This window comes from Rhinolophus sinicus, chromosome 4 (assembly GCF_057876585.1).
Source record: "Rhinolophus sinicus isolate RSI-liver-muscle chromosome 4, RSI-T2T, whole genome shotgun sequence".
Classification (NCBI taxonomy): Eukaryota; Metazoa; Chordata; class Mammalia; order Chiroptera; family Rhinolophidae; genus Rhinolophus; species Rhinolophus sinicus.
Window position 1 is genome coordinate 59,001,135 of NC_142504.1, and position 23,984 is coordinate 59,025,118.

At 45.5% G+C, this 23,984-nt stretch overlaps 1 protein-coding gene across 2 annotated transcripts; it reads left to right on the forward strand.

Moving 5' to 3' along the window:
- COPG1 (coat protein complex I subunit gamma 1) lies at nucleotides 1-23,150 on the forward strand. 2 transcript variants are annotated; one of them, XM_019717192.3, is made up of 24 exons: nucleotides 2-154; nucleotides 1,102-1,154; nucleotides 1,596-1,676; nucleotides 1,945-2,016; nucleotides 2,205-2,284; nucleotides 3,452-3,527; nucleotides 3,792-3,884; nucleotides 4,328-4,414; nucleotides 5,702-5,859; nucleotides 5,968-6,101; nucleotides 8,063-8,130; nucleotides 8,378-8,566; nucleotides 9,956-10,051; nucleotides 10,669-10,912; nucleotides 12,121-12,196; nucleotides 13,304-13,407; nucleotides 13,878-14,003; nucleotides 14,307-14,375; nucleotides 17,306-17,448; nucleotides 17,772-17,943; nucleotides 18,638-18,735; nucleotides 20,489-20,627; nucleotides 20,835-20,933; nucleotides 22,651-23,150. In XM_019717192.3, the coding sequence occupies exons 1-24, from the start codon at nucleotides 118-120 to the stop codon at nucleotides 22,779-22,781; spliced, it is 2,625 nt and encodes an 874-aa protein (XP_019572751.1). In that variant the 5' UTR covers nucleotides 2-117; the 3' UTR covers nucleotides 22,782-23,150. The 2 variants fall into 2 exon arrangements, with proteins under 2 accessions (XP_074196588.1, XP_019572751.1); XM_074340487.2 differs by lacking the exons at nucleotides 17,306-17,448; nucleotides 17,772-17,943 and having other exon boundaries at nucleotides 1-154.
- The last annotated feature ends 834 nt before the right edge of the window (nucleotides 23,151-23,984 follow it).

Sequence of the window (23,984 nt, forward strand, 5' to 3'; positions counted from 1 at the left end):
GCAGAGCGCGGTGTGACGTGGCCGGCCGGAAGTGGCTTAAACAGAACTGTCACCAGACTGAGCTAGCCGCGGAAGTCCAGCACAGGGCTGCTGCTTTGCGCCCCCGACGGAACGACCATGCTGAAGAAATTCGACAAGAAAGACGAGGAATCGGGTGAGAGAGCCTAGGCCTGGGTCAGGCTGGACCATCGTGCAGGACCATCGTGTCAGCACCCTTCCTAGGAGCCCTCCTTTGGGATTTCTGTCCTCACCCGAGGTCGAGGCCCAGTGAGGCAGGGGCTTGGGCAAAGGTCCGCAGCTGGTCAGTGGCAGGCCTCGGAGAGCCCGAGCATGTTCCACTGCCCTCCTTTCTTAAGCTCGGACCGCGATTCGCTGGGTGACCATGGGGCAGGTCACGCGCGTCTCAGCGCCTTAGCTTCTCCATCCGTACGGGCAGTCGCAGGTGCTCCTTTATTACTTTCCCATCGACCTCTTGGGATTCGCCGGGGATATGTTGGTGCTGGCCAAACTAGTGTATTATCTGTGGAGCTAATGTCTTGTGGTTGAGAACCTTGACTCATTCATTTATTTAGCGAATATGTACTGAGCACTTCCTACATGCCAGGAATTGGCATGTGTCCAGCACTTAACTGCAGTGCCCTGATACTGCAGTAGGACAAGTGAGACACTCAATGCCTAAGCATGGACTATTAGAATGGTCACAGGTATAATGGAGGAGACAGACAGCAACCAAATAGTAACACATGTAATTAATTGCAAAGTGACATCTGCTGTGAAGAAATACTAATCACTAGGAGGTGGTGGTCCCCCTACATGGTAGGGACTCGGTTTAAGTACCATTTGCTTAAAGGAATGCAAGACATGACACTATGAAAGGCAAAAAAGGACGGTACCAGGGTTGTTGGGTGACTAAGTGGTTTATGGTAGAGGGCGCCCCCTTGCAGGAGAGTGATAAGATCTATATGCAGGTTGTGGTTGCCATTCTGAGTTTAGACTTGACTAGGTAGACAATAGGGACATCTGTCCCTTCTCTATGGGAGAGTTTTGCAATTCAGGGTCACAACTTATACTCACTCAGTCTTTTCTGCTCTCCAACCGCAGGTGGAGGCTCCAACCCATTCCAGCACCTTGAGAAGAGTGCAGTACTCCAGGAGGCAAGTATCATTTGCTCCCCTCCATCTTTCATCATAATGTTTACTATCGATGCAGTTTAAATACTAACACATTGAAAGTTCTGGTTTAAAGAATAATAGGAGAGAAAACCTGTTTCTGGAAAGACAGGAAAGCTGGAGAGAGTTCATCATGCTTACATTTTTGTAGTGGTTCTTCATTTCTCTTTCTAGTTAACAAGCATTTAATAATTATCTTTTAGTCAATAAGTCAGTACATTCTTAACTGATATTTAAATTTAAGGACGATTTCAGCAGTTGTTAATAAATTAAAGAAAAAAACTGTTTTCTTATGAAAATAAGCTTGTCTAAGCAAGTGTATTTATTTACCCTGGGACTTCCCAGCCCTTGAATGTGCTTGAGGGCAGTCAATGGAAGGGAAATAAATTGGGCTAGAAGATAATATCCTTGGTCCCTTCTTCTTAGGCCCGTGTATTTAATGAAACTCCCATCAACCCTCGGAAATGTGCCCACATCCTCACCAAGATCCTTTACCTCATAAACCAGGTAACAGGGTTAGGCTTAGGGGTGGAGAAATGGTGTTGGGGGATGTTGCGGGTAGGGGGGAGAAAGTCAAACAGCCCTTAGGCTATTCAACAGCCGCTGTGTGGTTGTAGCCAACAGCCTAGCTCTGGGTCCCCTCAGCATCCAACTCTGATGTTTTGGCTTCGATGGAGCCTCTGCAGGATCTGAGAATTTGGCCTAGGATGATCCATCAGGAAGAACCTTCTGGACCATCTGTTCGAAATTGAAACTTCTTTCTTGGTTGAAATAGGGGGAGCACCTGGGGACCACTGAAGCAACGGAAGCCTTTTTTGCCATGACCAAGCTCTTTCAATCCAACGATGTAAGTGCTCCAACCCCAGCTTTCCTTGAGAGGGGACAGCTATGACAGGGTGGTAGGAGCACCAAGGGAAAGTGACCCCACCAGTCAGTGTGGATGGACTGCCTTTACATCTTCTGGAGTTTTCTTTTCCTCACCCTGACCCTCATACTGGGCTAAATATTATAGCATGTTTCCTATCTCTTTCCCAGCACACCCTCCGTCGGATGTGCTACTTGACCATCAAGGAGATGTCTAGCATTGCAGAGGATGTCATCATCGTCACCAGTAGGCAAGTCTAGGGTCTGTGGATGGCTGTTCTGATGGGTTCCATTGATACAGAGGCCATTTTTTCTCATGTGTACTAGACAATGAGACTTTTGCTTGACATATTGCCAAGTGTCCTTTCATTTTCTGTCTCCCTCATTCTTCAGTTACTGCTGCCCACCCCATGGCAGCCTCCAGAGTGTGCTGTTTCCCTTTTAATTTTCTGGCCTTAGCTTGGGCACAAACCTTTCTTTCCCTTGAGTCCTCTTAGTCAGCTGAGCCAGACTGCAACTCTCACAACGACTTTAGTGAGTATCAAGAGAGAACATGAGAAAAATAGACATAGAGAATGCAAGAGGTATACAAATAGGCCTCCTTACTAAGTATGTCTTTCTACCGTAGGCTGAGTGATTTAGGAGACAGATGTGACTAAAGTACAATCCCTGCCTTTAAGAACTGGGGCACAATTCTCTCATTTCTTCTTGTCACAATTTTTTGGGGGGAGGAAGGAGGTGTTATATATTCATTTGTAGGTTCATTTAGAAAATATTTTTTTGACTGTCTACCAGTCCCTGTGTGTAGCTCTTGGAATAGAGCAGTAAACAAGACAAATATGGCCTCTGCAGCATCCCCAGAATTGACAGAGAAATAATCAGATAGTCAGGCGTTAAAATAGGATATAATATGGTTTACCATGGGATGTGTGATGGGCTGTGAGAGCAGATCAGAAGGGCCCCCAACTTGAATTTGGATCAGGAAAGGCCTCCTAGAAGAACTCTCTGAGTGGAGTCCTGAAAGGAGTGAGAAATAGCAGGCCAGAGGTGGGGGGGTCAAGGAGTTCCGGGCTAAGGAAACAGCATACCCAAACACCTGGAGAGGAGAAACACATGCCCTACTTGGGGACTTCTTTGTTGAAGAGTTTATGCTTAATGCTAATGGCAGTAGGAAGCCTTGGAAATGTTTCAGTAAAAGCAGGGGAGTGACCTGGTCAGTTTTAAGGTTTATAAAAATCCCTCTGGCTGCTTTGTGAAGTTTGGCTTAGAAGGGGCAAAAACAAAGAAAATAGTTAGGAGACTTGTATAGTAATCCAGGCAAGTGTGGTGCTGGGAGCTAGAGAGGAGTAGACCGGGACTTGGGCTTGGGGAAGGCAGGCCAGGCTCCTGTGTAGGGACAACACCTTCTCCCCCTGCAGCCTGACAAAGGATATGACCGGGAAAGAAGACAACTACCGGGGCCCAGCCGTGCGAGCCCTCTGCCAGATCACTGATGTGAGTCTGCTCCCCCACCCAGCCATCCTGCTCTTTCCCTGCTTTTCAGTAAAGGTTCAGTTTCATCCTTGGCACGCTTTAGGTTGTCCCCCACCTCCGGGGCAAAGCACTGAGCCAGGTGATGGGGGGTGAGAGTTGAGGTGCACAGGAAACGTGTTTGCTTCCTTCCTCCTTGCCTCACTCACCCACACCGCATCATCTGCATTCCTAAAGGTTGCTGAGAATTGATTGTGTCCCCTCTTGCCCCATTCCTTGTCCCCTCAGAGCACCATGCTGCAGGCTATTGAGCGCTACATGAAACAGGCTATCGTGGACAAGGTGCCGAGTGTCTCCAGCTCTGCCTTGGTGTCTTCCCTGGTGTGTAGCTGCAGCCAGGGCCCTGCATGGCTGGGGGTGGCGGTGGAGATCAAGAACTGAAGAAAATATCAGAGTCACTTTCCAGTAGGAAATAAAAAGTATTTCTGTATCCTCAGATCTTAGAGTCCCAACCTCCTTCTCAGTGAAGAGCACTAAGGAACTGAGTTGATTGAGGAGGAGCCAGTTGGATGGCCTTTGACCCATCCTTTGTGGTGACAGATTATTGGAGTTTGGGCATGGCAGGAAATCTGCTAGGGCAGGGAGAGTGAAGGTGGGAGCCACCCTATGCTTGTGTACCATCTCAAAGGAGCAAGACAATGGAGAGGTCCTGGGCTTTGTCTGAGGAAAGAACCAGGGCCCAGCTGAACTGCGAGCCGGGCCCAGGAGATGCGATGGGAGAGTCTCCTGCCTGCATGCTACTTAATGTACCCCGTTGCCCACAGCACCTGCTGAAGTGCAGCTTTGACATGGTCAAGCGCTGGGTGAATGAGGCCCAGGAGGCAGCATCCAGTGATAACATCATGGTCCAGGTGAGGTGTGAGTGGAGCAGTAATGTTTAAAATACTTAGGGAAAAAAAATACTTAGGCAGATGGCATGCCATTGGCCAGTCAGAATGGACTCTCACTGCAGAGATCCTGGTGGCCCCTAGACAGAGCAGGTTTTAAATCTTTTGTCATTGGATTGTGGCGAGATTTGGGAGGTTTGGGGAAAGAATCTAGGCCACCACTTGGGACGACCCAAGTGGAGTGCGGGGCTTGGGTTAGAGACTGCTTACCACTTGATGCCAAAATAGTCAAGTCTTTTGATAAACAGCTGAGTATTATTTTGAGGTATGTGATGTAGAAAACCTGACCCTGACAGGCAGAGGGCCTTTGCCAAGCTGGCTGTTAGTGATGCACGGAAATACCTTGGTGGGACTTTTGTCTGCCTAACTCTTCTTTAGTGAGCTAGGCCAGGAATGCCTTTTATCTCAGTTTGCTTGTCTATAAAATGGGAATAAAAGTTTCTGCCTCACAGAGCTGTGAGGATAAAATGAGACAGCATCCATAACATCTGACCCATCTGGAGTATACCTATAGGCGGTCCCTGTGTGTTTATCTCTTTCTCCTCACCCTCTGCACTGATTCTCATCTCCAGGGCCAGCTATGGCCCCTCAAAACACTTCCAGGGCCAGAGAAATTTCCCATATAGAGGGCACCCACAACATTCTTAGTGCTTAAATACTACTCTGGTAAGGAAACAGAAAAGAGCAGAAAGGACAGGAAATAACTCTGTGCACCTTACATATCCAGAAGGGAGTCCCTGGATTTCAGGTCCTCCAGACCTTGCTTTGCTAGTACCTGCCATGAGTCCCGGGGCGAGTCAGTGGGCTAAGAATATGTACCTTCAGGGGTGTCGTAGGGTTTATCATGGTAAGGTCTCATGTCTGAGGTGTCTTGCATAACACCTTATGTACAATACATGTCCATGCTCAGGGCCCATTCCCTCCTTTTTCCTGTCGAAAGACACCAGGTCTCCTCCCATTTTTTTCATCTCTGTGGTGTCTGTTGTCTCCCTTCACATCTGTACTCATGATGCCTGTCAGGGCCCTTGCCAGAATCGGAGGTGGGAACAAGAACTATAGATACACTCATGTGATTTGTTGAGCACTGTGCCAGGAGCTATTTGTACAGACCATCTGGGGGAATTGTCACAGCCACTCTGTGAGGCAGCTACTATTTTAGCAATGAGAAGGCTGAAGCCCAGAGAGACACAGTGGGCTGCCCATGGCCACGCAGCTAGCAGACCTGGGCTTCACATGCATCCTGTCCTCTAGTACCATGCACTGGGACTCCTGTACCACGTGCGTAAGAATGACCGCCTGGCTGTTAATAAGATGATCAGCAAGTTCACCCGACATGGCCTCAAGTCTCCCTTTGCCTACTGCATGATGATCCGGGTGGCCAGCAAGCAGCTGGAGGAGGAGGACGGCAGGTAACAGCTTTTGTCTTCCCTGGCTCGATGGGACCTACCATGGGGCATATCATTCAACCTACCATGCTGAGCCATTTCAAACTTCTTGCTGCCTGTGTTCTTTCATAGTCGTGACAGCCCAATGTTTGACTTCATCGAGAGCTGCTTGCGCAACAAGCATGAGATGGTGGTGTACGAGGCCGCCTCAGCCATCGTCAATCTACCAGGCTGCAGTGCCAAAGAGCTGGCCCCGGCTGTGTCAGGTTACCAGACATTCCTTTACCCTAGCCTCACACATTTGTGACTTCTGGGAACTAGACCCTGAGCTAGGGGTCAGGAGGAGAAAGAAAATGCCCTCAAATAGGCCACAGTCTAATGTTAAGAAAGGGAGTCAGTACCTACTAATCACCTGCTCTGTGCCAGGCACTGTATTGGGGACTCTCATATGTGTTACATTTTGGGGATGCAGTACTTTTAGTTCCATCTTACCATTAAAGAAGCTGGGACTCTGGTAAGTGACAGAGGTGAGATTCACATCTGCTCTGCAGCCTGTCTGGCTGGGTAGCCTTGGCAAGAGGGCCTGGTGGAGGAACCCAGGAATTATGAAAATAGTACATGCTCCCTTGGGGCTGAGCTATCTCAGGTAAAAGAGAATGCAATTCAGAGGGGTCATTCAGAGCCTGGACACAGGAGCCTGATAGCCCAGGTCAGAGTCCTGGCTCCACCACTTAGCATCTGAGTGAGCTTGGGCAGGTCATCCATCCTCTCCATACTTCACCTTCTCTGTAATGTGGAGAGTAATCATTCCTGTTACATAGGGTTACAGTAGGCTGTAAACTTGTGTGATCTATACAAATAGCTTAGAATAGTGCCTAGCACCAAGGTTCTTTGCTATTATTAAGAAGAATCCACTGCCTCAAATTGTTTCACATCTAGTCATTCAGCATTCTGTGCCTTGTTTGTGCAGGTCCCTGTGCTAGGTATTGAGATCTCACTATATGTCAGAGTAGCAAGCATATGATGATGTACTAAGTGTTTGGTACCAGAAGTGGGCACATTGAGAGGTTAGAAAAGGAGAGGTTCTTAGGGGTGCTAAACCTAGATTCAAAGAGTAGGAGAGGGGGAGAGTGTTCTAGGACAAACCCAGTGAATGATAAGATATGGCAGGAGAGTTCAAGTTGCAAGTATTTTAGAATTAATGGACCTCCTGTTTTTCTAATCTCCATAATAGTGGAGCAACCTGGTCAGGCAGAAAGATGGGGTTCATGTTTAAGAGATAAGTCTCCCTTCTTGGAGACAAAAATACAAGAACTAAATGAATTCATTCACTGATTTGGGTGTTCGTTCATTCTTATTGTATTCCCCATATTTCCAAAATAATGAAATACATAAATAAGATAGAGCCTTCAAAATAAGAGTTATTTTAAGAAAAACAAAAGTAAGGCCTGAAAAACTATAAAAGAATAAAAGCCAAATTATATAAAGGAACATGGATACTTCAGAAAACAGTAGTCATGTTCACTACTACGGCCAGAACAGAATTGAGCCCTGAGATTCCTGACAACCAAAGCACAGGGCCAAATATGCTGCCTGACATGTGCCCATGTTGTATAGGAACCGAGGCTGTTGTTTAAACCAGGACTGAGGAAGTTCTGTTAGTTTCTGTGTGTACCTCAGGAGAGTGGAGTGGATTTCTATTTCACACAGGTCCAGGGGTCAGGCTTCAGATTCAGGGAGTCCTGGATTTCAGTCCTGGTTCTGCCATTTATTGACTGCTAATGTGGAGTTACTTTAGTTGCTTTATCCCTGTGTGCCCTAGTCTCCTTATCTGTTAAATGGGGATAATAACAGTAGCTGCTTCATAAGGCTGTGAGGAATCAGTGAGAAAAGGTACAGCAGCTTCTCAGCACAGTGCCTGGCACACAGCAGGTGCTCAGTAAATAGCAGCTGTCATCATTCACGAGACCCACTGGGCTGTCATATGCATATTAAGAACTCTGTGCTCATGGATCAGGTACCAAGGGAGAAGAGAGTTCGCTTCCTTAGTTGAGGTGGGGATGCCAGCAGGGAAATGAGCTGAGCAGAGGATTTGGGTATGGACAACCTCAGAGCTCTTGTACACAATCAATGCCCTGTTCCTGTCCCTCCCCTGGAGGCCTACCTGGGTTTTCCCAGCAGCTGAACAGTGAGGGCAGCCTGGCACATAGCATCTGTCTCCCCACAGTGCTCCAGCTTTTCTGCAGCTCACCCAAGGCTGCTCTCCGCTACGCTGCTGTCCGCACCCTCAATAAGGTAAGGGTTCAAGGGTAAGCAGAATGCGAGCCTGGCTTTCTAAGAGGGTCGGAGGAGGTGGCTTGATCCAGTTGGAGGTGTTTCCTAGCTCCTGACTTGACCTGGATGGGTGTAACCCTGGTCACTGTTACTTTCCACCAGATAGTGAGATACACTCTGACTGAGCCAGACCCATCTAGTGGAATGACAGAAGTTCTATTTTGTATCTTTTGTCCCTGTCCTCTTTATCTCCTTCCTCCCAAAACAGGTTGCCATGAAGCATCCGTCAGCAGTGACAGCCTGTAATCTGGACCTGGAGAACCTGGTCACAGATTCAAATCGCAGCATTGCCACACTGGCCATCACCACCCTCCTCAAGACTGGCAGCGAGAGCAGCATTGACCGCCTCATGAAGCAGATCTCCTCTTTTATGTCAGAGATCTCAGATGAGTTCAAGGTACCTGGGGTACCTTGGGAACACCCACAGTCCCCAGAGTCAGGAAGATGCTCTGTGCCCCCTCTCCATGTTCCCTAGCCTCTGGGCTAGTACTGACCTGACAGATTGTTCAGGCTTGAGGCTTCAGTGGAGAAGGCTGGCACATCACCTTTCAACAGGCACCCTGGGAGATGTGCACAGCCCTGTCTCTGGTGTTTGTCTGTATTGTTCCTTTGTATAGTCAGTTGGCAGGGCATGATATAAGGGCTGAGGGAGTGAATGTTGTCAAATGTGATGCTGTTTTTCAAAGTCTGGGTGATGGTGGTGCCGTTGATCAGTTTGGGGAAGGAAGGAGAGGGTCAGGTCTTGGAAGAAGGAAGGGGAAAGGTAATGATGGTGACTGCAGAAATGTTGAGTTCGTGAGCACCATGTGGAGCTCAGACAAGAGATAAACATCTGGGAGTCAGTGGCGAAGCTGAATATTGAATGTCAACTATAATTAAATATCGGCGGTGCCAAAAAAATGTATACAAGTGGACATTTTAGTCAACGTTGCTCAAGCAGTAGTTCGCCATAATCAGAAATATCTGGATGCTCGTTGTAACCACTTTGAGCACTTCTTGTCATTGCAGAAGTCAAACGTGAACTTGTATTCATCTTTTGTTTTCAGTATATATTGAGTATTACAATTTTAATACAGTTTTCCTTTCTTAAAATATGTATACATTTTTTTGGCACCCTCTGTACATATATGTATGCATATATAGTTACAGGACATGGCGTACAGCATAGGAAAGATAGCCAGTGGTATAGAAACAGTTATGTATGATGTCAGAAGGGTAATAGATTGGGGGGGGTATCACTTTGTGAGGGATGTAAATGTCTATTGCTTTGTACACCTGAAATAAATAAATAAATAAATAAATAAATAAATAAATAAAACTCTAAAAAAAAAAACCACACACACAAAAAAACCACGGGATGAGATAAGATTGCCAAAGAGACTGTGTGAGAAGAATAGAGGACCAAGGACAGAATACTCAAAGAGGAGCCAGAAAAGCTGATGGGGAGGAATCACAGTGGAGTGTGATGGGGGATAGGAAGAGAAGCAGGATAAGTGGATGGAAAGGGGGCTCATAGACTTACCTTGAGGTCTGAGTAGCAAAGCAGAGTTTGGGGGACCTAGAGTCTGGATCTGGGACTGTTGGGACTGCTCTGCCTAACACCCTGCGCTGGATGGGCTCAGGGACTGCGTACTCCCTGTGGGGATGGAGTTCCTCTGTCTCTCTGCTCTGTGTCATGTCCAGAACCTGGCCTTGCCTACGGAAGGACTCCATTGGCACTTAGTGAACTAAGTAAATTGACTCTGGTGATAGGACGCTGCTGCTCACACATATTTGTTTGACTCAGGTGGTGGTTGTCCAAGCCATCAGTGCCCTGTGTCAGAAGTATCCTCGCAAACATGCTGTCCTCATGAACTTCCTGTTTACCATGCTACGGGAAGAGGTAAGAATAGGAGGCATGCAGGGCATGCCAGGGCCCCTGGTGCAGGAAGTGCCTTGGCTGCTGGCTCTATGCTCAGCTTGGAGCCAAAAGACCATTTTTGGGTGTACCATGATCAACCAGTTAACCAGGTAGATTTCCTGGTGCCTCCGGTCCCTTAAACTTGTCATAGACTAAGAGATAAACATGCAACAATTACTAGTAATTACAGTAATAACTATAATGACTCGCTACTCTGGCTTTAAAGACACAATACGTGCCCTGAGGCGATGCTTGTGCAGAAGATGGGAAACGGTGTTCTATACTATTTAAAAAAAATTTTTGAGGAACCCCCATACTGTTTTCCATAGCATCTGCATCACCCATTTTGCCTTTTATCTCAAAGTTGGGAAGATAATAAGACTCAAAATGTTTCTTTTAAACCAAATACTGTTGGAACTGGAAAGACCCCAGTGAGCATTCCATCCAAGCCTTTTACCCAAAAAGGAGATTGAGTACAGAGAGTCAGGTCCCTTGTCTCCAGGTTCTGTGTTTGGACCACTGTCCCTGGTAGGCTCTGAGCCTCACAGCTCATTTCTGGAGAGAGCAGTATCCTTGTTCAGCTCAATCTCCTGCTGCAGGGTGGCTTTGAGTACAAGCGGGCCATCGTGGACTGCATCATCAGCATCATTGAGGAGAACTCAGAGAGCAAGGAGACGGGGCTGTCGCACTTGTGCGAATTCATCGAGGACTGCGAATTCACTGTGCTGGCCACCCGCATCCTGCATCTCCTGGGCCAGGAGGGGCCCAAGACCAACAACCCCTCCAAGTACATCCGCTTCATCTATAACCGAGTGGTCTTAGAGCATGAGGAGGTCCGGGCAGGTGGGTCTGAGCCAAGGCTGAAGTTGGGCTCCTAGCTTGTTCATGAGTAGACAGCCTTGGCAAAGGGGCCTAAGCCACCAGTGGGGAACAGGATACTTGGTGTTCTTGCCTCATAAGCTCAGTTTTTAATAATATTGTAGAAGGACCTGAGATGCTTGGAGGTCATCTGGTTGAATGGTTCTTAGCCTCTCATTTGTTTTTTAAGTTTCACCTTATATTAGTGTCTAATTTCTTTCTTTCTTTAATAATAGCTTTATTGAGATATAACTCACATACCATAAAATTCACTCTTTTAAATGAGTGTGCAATTCAATGTGTAACCATCATTATTTATTTATTTATTTATTTTTATTTATTTATATTTATTTATTTTTTTAAGGGGTATAGGACTTTATTGGGGAACAGTGTGTACTTCCAGGACTCTTTTCCAAGTCAAGTTGTTGTCCTTTCAATCTTAGTTGTGGAGGGTGCCGTTCAGCTTCAAGTTGTTGTCCTTTCAGTCTTAGTTGTGGAGGGTGCAGCTCAGCTCCAGGTCCAGTTGCCATTGCTAGTTGCAGGGGGCGCAGCCCACCATCCCTTAGGGGAGTTGACCCGGCAACCTTGTGGTTGAGAGGGCGCACTCCAACCAACTGAGCCATCTGGGAGCTCAGCGGCAGCTCAGCGGCAGCTCAGCTCAAGGTGCCGTGTTCAATCTTAGTTGCAGGGGCGCTGCCCACCATCCCTTGTGGGACTCAAGGAATTGAACTGGCAACCTTGTGGTTGAGAGCCCACTGGCCCATGTGGGAATCGAACCGGCAGCCTTCGGAGTTAGGAGCATAGAGCTCTAACCGCCTGAGCCACTGGGCCGGCCCCATCATTATTTATTTTTAATTTACTGTTATTTTCTCCCTATGCCCACTGGACAGATTTTCCGCTTTCAGCAGTTGATAGTCATTAAGTATTGATTTTCCCATTGATATTAATCTAATGCTTAACTGTGAATTAAGGCTATTTGGATACAGAAGCTGAGAAGCCTGACATTGTGGCCAGCTCCTGGGGGCCTCATCATAGTTCATGCTGAAAATGCCTCCTGGAACTCTACATTGAGTCTGCATTCTCCATGAAATAGACAAGGAAGTTGAAGCTGGGTGGTACCAAGATCCACCTAGAGCCACTCGTGGCATTGGCTCTGGTGTATCAAGTATTTCATCTGTGCTTCATAAATACAGGTGCTGTGAGTGCTCTGGCCAAGTTTGGAGCCCAGAATGAAGCGATGTTACCCAGTATTTTGGTGTTGCTGAAGAGGTGAGTCTAGGCCTGAGGACCCCGATGGATGACATAGTTCCCTCAGGCCCAGGCAGCTTTTTTTGTCTCTTTTTTAACTAAAATGGGGTGGTGATGGGGAGGTGAGTTATACAAGTATGGATTGTAGGGGAAAAATAGAAGGCACAGAAGAGCATGAAAAATAATGTCATATAAAAATCTCTTCACCCAGATGTGATTGTTGTTCATTTGAGTTTATTTTTTTTAAAACAGCCTTATGGAGATACAATTCATGAACCATACAATTCACTCATTTAAAATGTATAATATGATGGTTTTTAGTGTATTCACAGAGTTGTAACAGCCATCACCACAATCTAAAGTTTAAAAGATTTTTATTGCTCCAAAAAGAAACCCCGTGTCCATTAGTAGTCATTCTCTAATCCCCCTACTACCTCCCTGCCACACACACACACACACACACACACACACACACACACACCAGCCCTAGACAACCACTAATCTACTCTCTATCTCTACAAATTTGCCTATTCTGGATATTTCATATAAATGTCATCATGCAATTTTACGGCCTTTCATGTGTCTGGCTTCTTCAAAATGTTTTCAAGGTTCTTCCACGTTGCAACATGTACCAGTGCTTCATTCCTTTTTATTGCCAAATAATATGTCATTGTATGGCTATACCACATTTTATTTATCCATTCATGAGTTCATGGATATTTGGGTTGTTTCTACTTTTTGGCTCATGTGAATAATGCTCCTATGAACATTCCTATACAAATTTTGTGTATACATAGGTTTCCAGTTGTCTTGAAAATATAACTAGGAGTGAAATTGCTGTGTCATATTAAATTCTTTTTTGACATATGCTGTTGGATACAGAAGATTGCCTCCCTCACTGGGTGGCCTTTAGGAAGAGGATCCAGGAAATATGATTATGTTTACCTCCTAGTTAGAGTCTTATGGACTCTTCTGTGGGTTTGATGGCTGGATACCACATCTGGGGACTGAGCTTTCAGAGCTTTAAGAGACCTTCTTTCTCTTACCACCCTCTGATGAAGCCCTGCAGGATCCCTCCTGCCACCCCTGTGGGCCCCGCATCAGGGCTACCTTGTGTTCTGGCTGCAGGTGTGTGATGGATGATGACAATGAAGTCAGGGACCGAGCCACCTTCTATCTCAATGTTCTGGAGCAGAAGCAGAAGGCCCTCAATGCAGGCTATATCCTAAATGGTGAGTCTTTCCCTGTCTGTCTTTGACCCAGCCCGCTACCAGAGCTGTGACCGTTCTTGTCACTCCAGAGTAGACACATCCTCCCTGGTTCGGAGTAATCTGAGGCAAGACACTCTTAGCTGCACTTCCATGGCAAGTTCAGGGCATCCCTGTGACCTTAGGAGATCTCAGGTCATGTGGTTCACACCAGTGTGCGTAGACACAGCCCAGTGAATGGAAACACTAGTCATTAATATAAACCTCTATTTGTATAGTGCTTTACCCTTTATCAGTCATTCCTGTGTGTATGTTTACACAGCAATCCCATGAGGGAGGGTTTGGATGAGGAAGTGGAGGCTCAGAGAGTTAAGTGGCTTTCTCAGGGTCATACAACCTAGACGCCAGGACCTCAGTTTTCCATGAGAGATTCCTGGTGTTCATTCTGTCATACATGCCAAACAGAGTGACCTCTCTCTCCCACTGGCCTCTAGGTCTGACTGTGTCCATCCCTGGTTTAGAGAGGGCTCTACAGCAGTACACCCTAGAACCATCGGAAAAACCTTTTGACCTCAAGTCTGTGCCCCTGGCCACCACACCCATGGCAGAGCAAAGAACAGGTAAGTAACACCTATACGCCTTTCAGAGGCCCTCAGGTTCAGGCCTCCATTGGAGGGTCTGCAATGGCCACAAAACCACTAAACCTAACCTGGATGGTGTTTTGCTGGGTGGAGGGATCAACCCCTTCTTGTCTCTGGCTCTAGGAAGTGGAGACACATACACACAAACACTTGCTCTCTTTATCATATGTTCTGTATTTCATACTCTCAGGAAATTACAATCTCTAAGTAGCAGCACCATGCTCAACACGACACTGCTCCACTACTGGAGTTGTTGGTCATAATGTATCTTTGCTTCTGCAGAAAGCACTCCCATTACAGCAGCCAAGCAGCCTGAGAAAATGGCAACTACCCGGCAGGAGATCTTCCAGGGTGAGTAGCAGTGCTTGGTGGAACTCTCAGAAGCAGGGCTCAGCCTCCTCAGCTTTGGAATAGTTGCTCTCCTCAAGGGAATTCAGAGTAAGACTGTTGTTTATCAAGTCTGTCCTGAGTGCTAGGCCCTGAGAGTACTTTAGACAGCACATTTGACCCTCATGTGGAGGATATTAAGTCCATTTGGAATCTGAGGAATTAGAAATTCAGAGAAAGTAGTGATTTGCCCAAGATTGTACAGCAAGGAAGTGGAGGGGCTGGAATTAAGATTCAGCTTAAACTGGCTCAGAGCTGCCTGTCAGCCTTGGTTCTGAAATCTTAAATCCCTGGAGGACAGGCCAGTTCAGGATGTCTGATTTAGCATACTTGAGGTCCAAAGACATTGGAACTTTTTCTTGAATTCCAGATGTATTCCATCCACATTGTATTGTAACATTAGTTTAAGTACTCATCTATTCCTTTGGTCTTGCATTTTTAAGGGGCGAGGCTGTGTATTTAATTGCCAGATCGTCTTATCCGTTGAATTCCTACCTTCAAGGGCTATTACATACCTCTATGCCTTTGTGAAGCTCTCCCTGATCTACTAAGCTCTTCTGTCCAATCACTTCTACTGCAGCTCTTCTGTCTTCTCTTAAACAATTCTATGTGGTTCTTCACATGTTCTGTCTTTTATTTTCTCTATCACCGCACTTAGCACAGTGCCTTCCTTCCTCAGAGTAGGCCCAGTTATTGTTGAATTGAATTAAATCCCCCTTTTCCATTCCATTCCAGAATCCTGTCTACTGTCAACATATTATCTTTCAGATTCAAGAAAACTAGGATCTTGAGCTCACTGGGATCACTCATAACCTGAAACTTTTCATTCTGTATTAATTCCCTCATGCTGCTAAGACACTGAATCACCACAAATTTAGTGTCTTAATACAAGACAAGTTTATTATCTTGGGTCACAAGTCCAAAATGAGTTTCACTGTGTTGGCGGTGCTGAGCTCCCTCTGGAGGCTCTGGGGGAAAATCGTTTCTGCATAGTGATCCCTTTCTCCATCTTCAAAGTCGGCAGCATAGCCTCTTCAAATCACTCTGACCCCCCCCCCGCCTCCCTTTTATAAGGACCCTTGTGATTACATTGGGCCCACCCAACTAATCTAAGATAATCTGCCCATGTCAAGATCCAACTTAATTATATCTGCAAAGTCACTTTTACCGTGTGTGGTAACATATTTACAGGTTCTGGGAATTAGCACATTAATATCCTTGGGGTGATCATTCTGCTACTCCCCCTAAGGTCTTCCTCCAAGGAAGACTCCTCCTAAGCCTCCTAGAGTGTATTGATTCCATTTTTAAACAATCTTCCAAAGCCTAACATTTATTGATCACATGTTAAATTTCAGGAACTTTGCTAGATCTTGACATTTATTGCCTCATTTATCTTCGTAACAACCCTGTGAGCAGTGAGAAAGATTATTGCATCTATTCTATTGATGAAGACTCTGAAACTCGGAGACATTAACTGATAGCTACTGAAAGAATCCCCCAGGTAGTGTAAGGTCTAGAAACTTGAGGCCCAATAAAATGAATTCCCATAGAAAAGCACTCTGTTGGCTGATGATCATGATCATGGTGACCTACATAACAGTTCTTCCTAATAGCTAAGCTGGCTCTTTCTGGGCAGCTGGTAGGGCCTAGGCCTATACCACACAGCCAGGATCCAGCAGTGGGCTGGGACCTATTGCCTGCATATTTGTTAGATAGGGTCCTTCAGGCTTCAGAGGGCTGAAGCAATCATATAGGCTCTTTGTGGTGGAGGGGAAGCAAAATAATAATAATAAGGCCTACTTTCTGTTTCTGTTCCTCAAACATGCATTAAGTGCCTACTAAGTACAGGGCAAAATAACAGATCTCTGGCCTAAGAGTATAATTCCTGTCCTTACAGAGTTCAATTTAATTGGGGAGACAAATTGAAAATATTAGAGCAGTGGTGTTCAAATATTAGTAGACATCAGAGTCATTTGAGAAAAATTGTTAGAAATTCAGATTCCTGGGTCCCAAACAGAGATTATAATAGAGCAGATTTGTGATAGATCCAGGAATTGGAGTTCTTAATGAGCTCTCACACTAGGTAATTCTGACACACATGATCCATGACCCATAGTTTGAGGAATCCTGTCTCTGCTGTAGAATAGGAAGGAGAACAGCAGCTTTAGCCATCATAGGTGGACGCCCTGTGCAGACAGCTTCCAGATGCCTCATTCACCTGGACAGGCCAGGGTGGGGGCCCAGGGGTCAGACCAGAAGACCCAGCCTACTGCTGGAACCTGGCTGTGGAGTGTAGGGCTAGGCCTTACCAGATGCCCACAGACCACTCTAAGTTGAGTTTTCTGCAACACTCTGAATCTGAAATATCTCTTTTTGTTTTATTTTTCAATTATAGTTGATATAAGAATGTTATATTAGTTTCAGCTGTACAGTGAAACTTTTCTTCATTGGCCATTTGTCTTAATGACAAATGTATAGGACCAGATTGTTCTTTTACCCGATTCTAGCTATAACAACATCCAACTCTTCCTCTTAGTCTTTTCGTACTCTTCATCTTAAGAATCCTTGCTGAGCTTCTAAAGTTGAGGGGGGTCTCCAAATGGATTACACCTAGGACATTGGGGTCTCCCAGTCAGTTTATTGCTTCTGAGGTCTTTTCGGGGACAGAGGGGAATTGAGTATTCATGGTGGGTGGTACAATGTGAGCAAAATTAGGGAGATGAGAAAACACATCAATATATTTAGGAAATAGTGAGTAACCAGTTGTACATACATGTCCACCCACTTGGTAGGATGAAAGTCCTTGATAATTGGGCATGAGCATTTACTAGAAACTATCACAAGTTGGTCTGGGAATTGAGAAGCTGAGTAAATGTGTGGCCTGTGGTTTTCAGAGCAGTTGGCCGCAGTGCCAGAGTTTCATGGACTGGGGCCCCTCTTCAAGTCCTCGCCTGAGCCTGTGGCCCTCACTGAATCAGAAACAGAGTATGTCATCCACTGCACCAAACACACCTTCACTGACCACATGGTGTTCCAGGTGAGCAGGAAGAGCTGAGGCCCTGCTGAGGCCTCCTAGGACCAGGGTGTGGTCCTAGGTCTGATGGGTCTTATAGGGTCATGTCATCCCCCACACTGGGTTAGTTGGGAACCCAATTTGATGATGGGGTCTGTCATCAGCTGGTATGTCTCACACACACTTGACCCAGGACTTTTCTGGCTTCTGAGTGTCAGCATGGAGACAAGGAGCCTGGGCAGGGTGACTGGCCCACGGGGTGAGAGATAGAACCTCCTGGCTCTTCCACTGCAACAGGGCTTGGACCTAGAGCAGTGTCTAAGCAACCCCTCTCCTCCCTGCTCCAGTTTGACTGCACGAACACACTCAACGACCAGACCTTGGAATATGTCACGGTGCAGATGGAGCCCACTGAGGCCTATGAGGTCCTCTGTTATGTGCCTGCCCGGAGCCTACCCTACAACCAGCCTGGGACCTGCTACACGCTGGTGGCACTGCCCAAGGAAGACCCCACAGCTGGTGAGCCCCTTTCCAGATACCAACCTGGCTTCGTGGCAGCCCGCAGGATCATAATGAAGAGGGCAGCTTGTGCACCAGCCTTTTGTCACCTGTTAGAGCTTTAATTCCTTGATTTCAGTCCTGAGAAGAAGAAGAATGGCTAAGTGCTGGGTACTTTTCATACATGATCTCATTTCCTCCTCATGGAAGACCTATGGGGATAAGTACTGCCATCCCTATTCATAGATGAGGAAACTGAGACTCAGGTTAAATGACATCTAAGTTCAGATGGCTGATAAGAGGAAGAACCCAGGTCTGTCTGGTCCTCAAACCAGTACCCATTCATCATGCCATGCAAAAGTACAAAGATAGGCACAAAGACAGGCACAAACACTGAAACATTCCAAATCCACTACTCCCAAGGAAAACACCGGCTTCTTTTTCTAGGCCTTGGACAGTGGGCCTGTGACTGTTACATGGATGTAGCTGTCCTGTGTCATTTCTGCTTTCCTCTTCTTCCCTCCCCCACGAGGGGATTTCTTGAACCTATGACTTGACTCCCCTGCCTTTCTACAAGGTCGTGCCTTCTGTCCAGATTTGTAGAGTTGGATGGCATGTTGCCTGGATAATGTGGCCGAGGCCTGGACAGCCAGCTGTGGCTACCTGCCCTATGGAGGAACTTGTACCCTGACCACCCAGCCTTTCTTTCCCACAGTGGCCTGCACATTCAGCTGCATGATGAAGTTCACAGTCAAGGACTGTGACCCCACCACTGGAGAGACCGATGATGAAGGCTATGAGGATGAATATGTGGTAAGAAGTTAGTGTCAGGAGGCTCAGTTTTGTGCCTAAAACTGAGAGCAACTCCCTCCTGGAGCTAACAACCAAATTTGAAGTATTTTCTTGCTTTTTTTGGCTTTATAGCTCTCTTTGAAATAAATTTTTTTTTTAACTTGAAAAAAATACATGCTTATATGTAAAAAGAAAACTTGGGAAATACAAAAATATAAACACACAGGAAAACATTACCCATAGTCCTTGTGAGTTATTTTGGGGTGGGGGGAGAGTTGTATAATTGAGGTCATTCTGTACATTATAGATCTTGCTATTTTCACTTAAAACCATAATGTATTTTCCTGTGTCATTACAAATGCTTCATAAACAGTTTTTAATGGCTTTAAAATAATCTGTTATATAGCAATATCATAACTCACTTGATTCCTTTAATGTTGGGCATTTGGGATTTCACATTCTCACTATTTATAAATGCTGCATTAAACATCCCTTTGGATAAAACTTTTTATCTGCGTCCCAGGTTATTTGCTTAGGATAGATTCCTAGAGGTAGAATAAATCAAAGGGTAAGCATGATTTTAAGACTTTTCAATTCTTTTCAATACTGTCAAATTGCTTTCTAGAGAAATTGGATCAGCTTGCATCTGCCCAGGGGTGTCCAAACTGCGGCCCATGGGCCAACTGCGGCCCGCAATCCATTTTTAATTGGCCCGCAGCAAATTCCAAAAATATATTTAGTTTACTTAAATAAACCAGGTGAGGCAATACATACTTCACCTCGAGTGAGTGGCCCGGCTGTTTGTCCGCATTTTACCGCATATGGCCCTTGGTAAAAAATGTTGAAAAAAGTTTGGACACCCCTGTGCTAGGCAGTCCTTTCATGCACTAAAATAGCTCTTCCAATTCCACCTTTCTGAGCTTAGATGGAATCGTTCTGGGGTTTGACCAGGTGGCAGTGGTTCAGTGCCACCTGACTGTAGACCATGATACTCAATTTAGACATAGAGATTGTTAGAGCTCCTATGACTAGGGGCCAATCACTGTGAAATATAACTGACATCACTGTTGTGTCATCCTAGAACCATTGTTGAGGGGCCTTCCCTGAGGTAGCAATGACCCTATAGGCAGGAACTGGCCTAGGACCAAGTGATTTCCTGGGGAGGGCTGAGTTTGAGGCATTGCTTTTACTGTAGGAGCTGAGTCCTACTTATGCACACCTTAAACATCCACAAGAGTAGGGACTCCTTTAAGAAGGAGGAAACGTACATAAAGGGAAACTTTATGTACATGCAGTCCAAGGTGAGAGTTAATTGTATCATGTTAAGTGAGGACACAGCTAAGATGACAGTGTGGATCAAATATATGTCAGGCCCAGAGGACATAGCTGAAGTAAGGGGGAGGACCTCCTGAGTCATAGGAGGGACAGAGCCATAGCAATCAGACCTCTATGATGTTCCCGTACAGTCTCTGGGTCCTTGAGGCACTGACTTAGGCAGGTTTCAGAAGGGATGTGATTTTGCAGCTGACAACCTAAGGTGTCGGTGTTTTCTACTGAAGGGACTACTTGGTTGTGAGTACCTTGAGGACAGGTACCCAGTCAAGTGGCTGTGTGTCCCCAGAGCCTAGCACATTGCTCAGTGCCTAGCAAGTTCCCGTTGAATGTGTTGCAGGAATGGGTGAGCATTGAGTTCAGAGCAGAGGCCCAGAGGTGTGCAGAGCAAGGATTCTCTCCCCTGAAAGTGGGTGCCTAACTTCCATCTCTGTCTCCCCAGCTGGAAGATCTGGAAGTCACTATAGCTGATCACATCCAAAAAGTCATGAAGCTGAACTTTGAAGCAGCCTGGGATGAGGTAGGGGAAGAGTTTGAAAAGGAGGAAACATTTACCTTGTCTACCATCAAGACACTTGAAGGTAAAATCCTTGGCTGCTGTTGAAGTGCTCCTCATCTTCCCTCCTCTTCCCTGAACCTCAAGGATCTAGGCCCATATCTATAGCACATATTTCAGATACAACTTCATTAAAAGCCCCTCACAACAGGGTTAGGGGATGGGGGAGTTGTGGTGGCACAAAGGGGAGACAAGACATGTGGCTTATTGATACTGTGATTTCTCCCTACAGAGGCTGTGGGAAATATTGTGAAATTCTTGGGAATGCACCCTTGTGAGAGGTCAGACAAAGTGCCGGATAACAAGAATACCCATATGTTGCTCCTGGCTGGTAAGCAGCATTTTCAGGTGGGAAGTGGCTGGGTAGCTTGCAGCCTGGATGCCGCTGCATCCTGGGCTGAGGGCTCCTGCTGGGAACAAGGGACTCAAAATTGGTTTTGAAAATTCACGAAGTGAAAAAAGACCTGCAGTGAAATGTCTCCTTCCCAACCCTTGCTGCCAGTCATCTAGTTCCCTTCCAATAGGCAACCATTGTTACTATTATAGACAATACCAGTATCCCTCTAGCAATTTTTATGGATATAAAAGCCAATATTTCCCCTTTTTAATTCAAATGTTTATGTAAAAATGGTTTTGCTTTTCACTTGACAGTGCATCTTGGAAATCTTCCCTATCAATATGTAGTATTTCCTCATTTAAAAAAAAAAATTGTGGTAAAGTATACATAAAATTTACCATTTTAACCATTTTTAGTTGTACAGTTCACTGGCATTAAATGTATACTCACATTATTGTGCAATTATTGCCACCATCCATCTCCAGAACTTTATTTTCCCAGACTGCATCCTCATTCTTTTTTTGTATCTGCCTCGTATTCCATTGTGTGGATGTACCATATTTTATAGAACCATCCTGTATTGATGAACATTTAGATTGTTCCAGTCTTTGCTATTATAAACAGTGCTACAGTGAATAATCACATACATACATACATCTACACATACCTATTTTATTTTCCTTGTATGCACTGAGGTCAAAGTGAATTTCTCATTTTGATAAATTTTTCCAGTTGCCTTCCTTAGGAATTATATGACTTTCTTCCTACACTCTGGACAATGCATTGTATTATCAAACTTTATGACCTTTGCCAGTCTGGGTGAAAATGGTATCTTAGTATAGTTTTATTTTACATTTCTGGTATGTTGAATAACATTAAACATCTTCTCAAATGTGAAGTACCACTTGTATTTGCTGCTCTGTGAATTATTTTCATAATCTTTGTCTAATTTTCTAATAGGAATGGGATTTTAAGCATTCATCATGGAAATTTTTAAACATACACAAAAATTGAACAGTATAATGAACCCCCATGTGCTGCTTCAACAACCACAGTATTTTAAAGCAAATTACAAATACAGTATTTTGTATGGAAATCTTTCTGTATCTGTGTGTTCCTCTAATACATAATGACTCTGTTTAAAAAGGGGCGACAATACAATTATCACACCTAATACAGTGAACAAAAGGAAATGGGCAATTTTTTTTTTTGCTGAGTGTTTATAAACATGGTTGGGAGTAGCTCTGCTTCAGTGCCCTGTCATAGCTGACAGCCCTGAAGGCCGTGTTTCCGGCCACACTGAAACAACCCAGTCCCCTGGGTTTTGTAGACATCTGCTCTGTGGTTTTGTTATGGTGGGACTGTCCCTTCATATGTGCTCTTAGATTCAGCCAACATATGTGAGAGCCTCTGTGACACCATAAGGTACAGCCTCATATGTCCATTAATTCATTTGGTTTTGGTAGAAGCTTAAAATACGGCTAGTATTATTATCTCCTCCACTTTGTAGCTGAGGATACTACAGCTCAGAGAGGTAAAGTGACTTGTGCAAGGCCTCACTCAAGGATTTCAGCCCAGCTTTTCTGGTCCCAGACCCACTCTCATTTCATTACCCCAGACATGCCTGATCAGTTGCTGCAAATGCCACCTTCAGGATAGCCTTTGCAGCCCACTTCTGACTTATACACCTGTACTTTCTGTTCCCTTCCAGGTGTGTTCCGGGGTGGTCATGACATCCTGGTGCGCTCCCGGCTGCTGCTTTTGGACACAGTTACAATGCAGGTGACAGCCAGAAGTTCAGAGGAGCTGCCAGTAGACATCATTTTGGCATCTGTGGGCTAAGAGGCCAGCCTACATAGGCTTTACTCCTACTCTTTCCCCCCAATGCTATGTAGAAGTCACACCTTCCTCATGTACTCAGTGGAAACTCCTTCCCAAGCTTCTGTATTCAAAAACAATTAGGAGTCATTGCAATTTTTTTTTTAATTTAACCCTTTCCCAAAGACTGTTAGGGGATAACTTGTTTTTTTTTGTGTGTGTTTTTTTTTGTTTGTTTGTTTTTTAAGTAGAGGATGATTTTAGCTTATCCTAGAACTTGCTCCCCTGCCTCCCAGGGAAGGACATTGCAAATTATAGAATGCTTGCATCTCTTGAATTTATCCCCAAAGAAATCAGCTATTGCTATAAATAAATCAGCATGTATTTATTGAATGACTGCTACTTCTGCAGACTCATACTTAGGGACTCCACCTTCCCCTTCTAGGCCTCCCCACCACAAGAACACCTACTCTATCCCTTTGCATCCATACCCCTTTGGTTGCTGTACTTACCATGAGACAGGACGCCCTTCTATTACTCTCTGACCAGCCCCACACTCAGGAACAGAAGCAGTGCAGGTTTGCTGAGGGAATTACAGCAGCTGACAGGCTTTGAGTTCATATACTTATTCTTGCATTTTCACAACCACCTTCCTTTTGTAGGCGATGGATTGGAGCCCCAGAAGGTTTGGGGTTGATGACCTAGGTGTTCCCTAGCATCAGGTCTGAGGTGGAGTGTGTGCTGGGATTTGCATGCTCCCACTTCAGTCTAATTCGCGGAATGCACAAAGGTGAAGAACAGCCCTTAGAGAGCTATTATTGGCTTCAGGTACAGAAATCCCTGGTTTATGTCCCAAGGTAACAGGCTTAAAGACCACCTCAGCAAAATTTTTAAATTCATGCCAGGTAATTTACCAATTTTGTGGCTGAAATACACCTGCAAAGCCCATTTTAAAAAATCTAGGGCAGGTGGGTGGCTCAGTTGGTTAGAGCGCAAGCTCTGGGGAAGCATGGGCTAGCTAGCTGTACATTCCGCAACTAGAATGAAGTCAATGAGCTGCTGCTCAGCCCCCCGGGGTGGCCAGATGGCTCAGTTGGTTGGAGCGTATCCTCTCAACCACAAGGTTTGCCGGTTGGACTCCCACAAGGGATGCTGGGCTGCGCCCTCTGTAACTAACAACTGCAACTGGACTTGGAGCGGAGCTGCACTCCACAACTAAGATTGAAA